At 37.1% G+C, this 6,167-nt stretch overlaps 1 protein-coding gene across 3 annotated transcripts; it reads right to left on the bottom strand.

Annotated features, from left to right (window-relative positions):
* Positions 1-490: 490 nt before the first annotated feature.
* LOC113723748 (probable hexosyltransferase MUCI70) lies at positions 491-4,097 on the bottom strand. 3 transcript variants are annotated; one of them, XM_072076491.1, is made up of 6 exons: positions 3,726-4,097; positions 3,341-3,418; positions 3,025-3,242; positions 1,726-2,141; positions 1,402-1,586; positions 491-886 (listed from the first exon to the last, which is right to left on the bottom strand). In XM_072076491.1, exons 1-6 carry the CDS (start codon positions 4,024-4,026, stop codon positions 630-632), a joined length of 1,455 nt encoding a protein of 484 aa, XP_071932592.1. In that variant the 5' UTR covers positions 4,027-4,097; the 3' UTR covers positions 491-629. The 3 variants fall into 3 exon arrangements, with proteins under 3 accessions (XP_071932592.1, XP_027102526.2, XP_071932593.1); XM_027246725.2 differs by having other exon boundaries at positions 3,031-3,242; positions 3,726-4,096; XM_072076492.1 differs by lacking the exon at positions 3,341-3,418 and having other exon boundaries at positions 3,726-4,096.
* Positions 4,098-6,167: the final 2,070 nt, after the last annotated feature.

Genomic DNA, 6,167 nt, shown 5'->3' on the forward strand with positions numbered 1-6,167 from the left:
AATAATTTTTAAAAAAAGGGGCTATTTTCTGCAGTTGATAATGGAATGATAATGGAATTCCTCGCATCAAAGAAATTTTTAGTGCCGGTGCCGGGACAAGGGGGTCCTTTCGGGATCATCCCTTGTATCCGGTTTCGGCTATTTTCTTCGCGCAAGGTGAAGATATAGAACAATCCATTCAATCCTGGCTTAAAATATGTTCTTCCAACTTTGTTTTACACGAGGAGGAAGTAAACGCACATAATACTTCAGCGAGTTGAAACTTTGAACCTCCACACAAAAGTAAATGCTACATGGCTCTCCCCTCTATTTCATCTGCTTCCGTTTCCTTTCGTTTCATCACCCTATTAGCTCCACGATCATGGATTGATTGAAGAAATTATTGTGTTTGTGTTGTGAGCCAATGTAAAATGTTACTAGGTTACTTGATTTGGCAACGATTGACAGGAAAACTTGAAAACTACAAAAAAAATGACTACAATTGGCTTGGTTGACAAGCAAAAGATGGTCTGTTAAATATGGATAACTCTCGGCCAGCATTCACTGTGAAGGTGAACCATTCATTTCTAAAGATAACCAAAGACAGACATTGAGAAAAGCTCATAATCGTCCCCTTTGCATGAAATCTTTCAAGCAACATTGATTTCCCCTCCGAATCGCATTTCGAATCGATCCCAGGAGTGGGAATGCAACTCAAACAATGAATTGAATTCACAAAATGGAAACATGAAGTACTTGAATGATTCCCCCCCCAACCTGTGCGCAACATAACCAAAACTCAGTTGGTCCAAGGGTGTAAATAGGTGCACCTCGTTAAACCACAAGCAACTAAATAAGTTATTCATCATGGTATGCTCCCGTATAATAATTGATGCCTCTGGAACATCTGCAGATCAAAAGATATCCATCAGCATCTTGGCAATGTCAACAAAGAAAAAATCTGTCACATTTTGGAAATGGAAAGTTATACCGGCCAAGAAGGCATCTTTCATGAGTTTCTTCTAATCAAATCAATCTCACACAAAGTTGAGGCAAGGATTTTTGCAAATCAAAAGCAACTGTAATTTGGTTCTTCTCTATGAGGATAACTAATCACCGGCGACTGTATAGCAATGGTCAGAGATTCTATAGAGCGAATAGCGAACTAACTCAGGCGACAAACTAAGACCTTCCTATTGTATTAAGCAAATACTGGATATTACTCATTCTTGCAGCTGCACAGCAAAAGAAATCGTTGCATAGTCAAGGTCTTAAAATGCATAAATTTTTTTTTCCCAAGTCCCAACCAAACAATCTCTGTAACGAACGCATTTCAACAACCTCTTGCTGTTTACTCATATGTTAGAACAACAGTCAATCACTAATAATAACTGAAACGTTAATGGATGATTTGCAGCTTACCACTGATGACCCTTTTCTTCGTGCTCCATGGTTCTAATCCTTCGCTCTGGTATACTCTCATCTGGGTATCAATGCGGGGACGAGAATATTTCTTTCTGCGCTTGCTTGCATAAGCCTCCTCATAAATGCTATGACGATAGCCATGCTGAGAAATAGCAAAGGAGTGCCCTTCACGCCATAAATATCTACGAATTCCATAAAATATTTTAACAAATTAATAACCTATTTGGAAGAGAAATATACAAACATATACAGTTATGGTGGCTAGGAAGAGCTTAGGGAAGGAAAGAGGACCGTTTTGGGAAGAATGTGAGAACACACTACCTCTCAAGAATAAGTAAGGGATCTGCCACTAGCACCATTTTGCTACTGACCCAGATGCTATACTGAGCTTGGGGGATCAGCCTGTGAATTAAGAGCTTGGAAATCTCTTCGTTCCTTCTAGTTTCATTATAAGGTAAATGCTTCAATGGAATTAAGCGCCATATACCTGCCCATAATCCCCCATGAATATCTTCTTCTACAGTCTCTCTATATTTCATCAAGCTGAGAATTTTCTCATCCACCAGCATGACAAAACAGAATAGCTTCCTGGAATGGACGCTAACATTGGTAGGCTGGTGAATTATGCTATACGGATTGAAAATGCCAGATGCGACAACATACTTGCATCCTTTAACATATCGCATATCTGCTACAGTCATTCCTGCACCACTGCTTCGAGTGAATCCACAATGTACCTAAAGGGCCAATGATATATAGTCAAGATAATTATTCATCCTGATTACAATATAGCACCATAAGTTGGTCCATCCAACATGACAAGGATGATAGAAATGTATGCACGCTTGAAATCACAAAATCACTGGTTAGTTGACATTATATGCACCAGTAGCCTTGCTTTAAAGGTGTTAAATACGCTGAAACAAGCAACAAAATGGTCAAATATCTGGTAATAACTTTTACCTTTTTAATTTATTCCCAAGCTCAAAACGGATAGGAAGATAGACTGTATACAAACAGCAATATGCGAATTTTAGACTAGATTCCAGCGAGAAAATTAGCTGCAACTATGAGCTTTTGGGGAATAATGAAATGAATTTAGATCTATAGAACCAGAACATATGTAGGACTCATCCCAAGCTGTGCGTGAAGCTAATCCTTTTCTAGTTTATACAGTTGAGGATAACTAATTAATCATCTGAACACCAACTCTGATAGTGACATCTTCTGATATTTATTTCGACAGTCCAGTTCATTTGCTTACTTGAGCAATCCATCTTTGTGCCATAAGAGGAAGGAGGATAAATTGCCAATGTCGCTTAGAATGATACTCTTTGCTGCTGTTGTATACATGCTCTACCACTTACAAGATAATTGCACTTTTTCTCCTTCCAAGAAGCCTTAGTATAGTTCTCTTTTATAATTCATAACATCTCTATGAACCCGACCACAACACACAGACACACAGACACAAAACAAATATATATATATAGTCACTTGCCAGACAGTTTAACAAAACCACTAACCATCAAGCAAGAAAAAGAAAATCCAAATCTTGTTACTGCTTTAACACAAAGAAATGGTAGAGATCAAGCAGTTAATTTGGAATTGTATCATTACTTTTACCTTCATGGTAGTGTTAAGCTTGAAACTTTCCCCCCTTTCGAACCATCTCTTCTGCCCTCCTCCACCAAATGGAAGGAGAGATTGCCATCCGTTGTTCACATCAGGCTCATCCTCCATAATGTAGGACAAACCTTTGACAAGTTGGTCAGGAGTTCTCCTCACATTTGAATGGTCTAAACCCTCTGGGTCTTTTGCAAAAGGAATTGGACAGCCTATTAAAAATAGCAAAATCATATTAGCTATGAATAAGTAATACCCACAAATCAAAAAAAGGACAAAAACAAAAGGAAAGACAGCTTAGAATCCTAACGTTTTCGTGGCTTAGGTGCATATCCCCTCATCTTATCTGGGAAGTTCGATGTCTTGCTACAGCTAGACGACCAAATAACTGCATCACGAGAACCCAAAATAATTGAAGTCACATCTAATATGTCACAATACATATGGGCAAAAGAAGGGCATAATTAATGTTCTCATTCTCGTCAAATTATCACTCCAAACTAAATCTTGTCCCAATTCCCAAGCAACTCGATCATGGCATATTTCCCATCTATCTTTCTTGTAACAAATTGAAGTGACTGGAAGTTGGATAAACAGTCACAAAACGAACATAGAAGTTCAACAGCATGAAAGTATAAAAAGGCAAATAAAAATGGCAAAAGTACAAAAATCAAACTGTCAGTGTATCCCCATACCAGAGAAGCAAGATAATGGTGATTGACAAGCCCAAGTGTCAGAGTACAAGGCGATGCGAATCATGGACGCCCAAACGATTCCTGCCACAACAAAAGCAAGAAAAAGAACGACTTTTGACATCATTCTCCTGGCCGCAAAATCGCGGCTAAAGTTCTTCCAGCTCCGCGCGTAAAGCACCATATGTTCAAACAAGAAAGAAAGAAAGAAAGAAAGACAACGTCTGAATTTCGAGGAATTTGAATGAAAAAACGTTTGAAGGGTTTTCAAGTTCTTAATCTCTTGCACTGGCTCGAACTGCATGTAGCCTTCCTATCTTCCATATTTTACATAGAGCCCTCTTTAGTCTTTAGCCACGGCAAGTAAAAAAGAAAGGCAACAAAAGAAAAAGAAACAGTGACCTATCTTTGATTTGAACCGGGAAAAGGAAGGTAAGGCCAAGGCGGTGGCACGAAATTCCTTACCCTTACAGCCTTACTTAAGGAAGGGTAAATTACAAAATGCCCCCACATGAAGTCAATATTTCAATTTGCCCTCCTCAACAATAATCAATTGATTGGATCTGTATCTATTAAGCTTACCAAAATTTAATACAATCGACTTAAACCATTGGCCTCATTAAGAATATCTCTCTCTCTCTCTCTCGCCGGGGGTTTTAAAACCCCCTTTCCTACCTTAAAAAAAAAAAAGAAAAAATCTTAAGAGTGTTATATTGCATCGCTAGCTGGTTTAGATGATTTTTCCTACCTTTAGTAGTGTGTGTCTATATATTTTTATACTATATAAGATTGAGTTTTGGTCAAAGAATAGGTTGAATTTCAATCGCATAAGTGGGGGCTTTCTGAGAATGTGAAATGTTGTGTATTAGTTTAAAACCTTTAGGTACAAGTTAAGGAAGCATGTATTTGGGTATGTTTACTGAAATGACCCCATTTTTATATATTTAAAGTTGTCATTAATGAGCCATCTGGGTATTGATGGAAAGTGTAATTAGTGTGCAACCGTTTTTGCATTTTGTATAACCCATATATGCTTGTGTGTTGGTGTAATTACCGGAATATCTCTTAGCTACCAATAATTTCCCTTTTCACATTTGAATGACAATTGGATTTAGGAAATGAGTCAATGATTTCTCTATCAATGATAGGAACTCATATCTCTATCATTTATAATCTGCATTTATGAGCCACAAACGTTGGTCAGTTTATCCCCTTTCAGATTCAGGAGTTAAGTTTTCCCTTTTCGCCTTTGTCTACAAAGATTTGCCTCATCGTTTTCTCTTCCATCCGAGCTCAACTCTGAAATTACCTATTATTTTGTCATTAATTACACCCAATTTAATTGTCGAACCGTTGGTATGTTAATGCCTAAACAGTTGATTATCAGTTTCTCCCTGTTTGCATTCTAGGATTGGGATAATTCTACTTGGATTCATACTAATCAACTCAGAATGCTTTTCAGTCCCAGCTACTCCTGGTGGTTCAGCGTGAGGTTAGATTTCACCCCCCAATTTTGCAGTTCCTCCCTTAATTTTGTTAGTGTGTTATTAATATCTACAATTAGCAACTCTTATCGCGTTGTCTAACCCCAATTGGTCTGAGTTAGTTATAATCTTATAGGTTTGGAGCAACAGCAAGTAAGAGCTCTCGGTGGGGATTCTGGAATAACGTTAGTTTTTTGTGTTGCTTTGCTTTCTGCATTATCAACGACCTTCAATTTGACATAGTTTTATTGTAACGTTGCGTGAATTGATTGATTATATCGTTTATCTTTTTATACTAAATTTTATTTCTTCTTACAATGTGCTATTGTTTGTTCAATAAAAAAACCTCTTTTCCTATAGGCACCAAACACCCGCGCGATGCGCAGGCACTCCCTCCTAGTATATATATATATATATCATTGGTACATCAAATAATTATTTTGTCATATGGGATGTACATGCAACAACAAAAGGGGGTTTGGTGTATAAACTTTAATAGTCACTATGAGGCCCCCTAATTTGGGATGTACATTTTACAAAATAACTTTTTTGATGTATAATCTTCTAGTATCAAATAGTCATTTTGGGTTTCGATTAATCTGATCAAGTCAAATCAGATCTATTCTATAACAGGATAAAGATTTGAATTCAAAATATTATCTAAGAAGAATCGGAGTGTTTATTACTAGGACCAAAAGGCTTTAGAAAAATCTCAAAAAAGGCTACCAAATGGGCGAATGTGCTCCTAAAAAGTTATTGATTTTGTCAAAATCATGTATTATCACATCTAGAGAAAAAAAAATAGATCAAATGTGTTCCTAATGAAATTCGACTTGCGAGCAAATGTGCCCCCCTATGTTCTTTCTTCAACCCGTATTTTTACAAATAACCTTTTTTTTATCAAGTGTTTGTTTATGTTTTTTTTTTGGGTACAAAATATGCTTGTTGTATAACAAATCCT

The sequence above is a fragment of the Coffea arabica genome, chromosome 2c (genome assembly GCF_036785885.1).
Source record: "Coffea arabica cultivar ET-39 chromosome 2c, Coffea Arabica ET-39 HiFi, whole genome shotgun sequence".
NCBI classification, from domain to species: domain Eukaryota; kingdom Viridiplantae; phylum Streptophyta; class Magnoliopsida; order Gentianales; family Rubiaceae; genus Coffea; species Coffea arabica.

What these genes read in the sequence shown, in the direction of transcription:
- LOC113723748 (XM_072076491.1), bottom strand. Translation starts at nt 4,026, where the DNA reads ATGCAGTTCGAGCCAGTGCAAGAGATTAAGAACTTGAAAACCCTTCAA. An exon ending in TGCACCTAAGCCACGAAAAC is followed by an intron (nt 3,243 to 3,340) that starts GTTAGGATTCTA and finishes TATTTTTAATAG; the next exon opens with GCTGTCCAATTCCTTTTGCA. An exon ending in GAAGAAAAGGGTCATCAGTG is followed by an intron (nt 887 to 1,401) that starts GTAAGCTGCAAA and finishes TTTGATCTGCAG; the next exon opens with ATGTTCCAGAGGCATCAATT.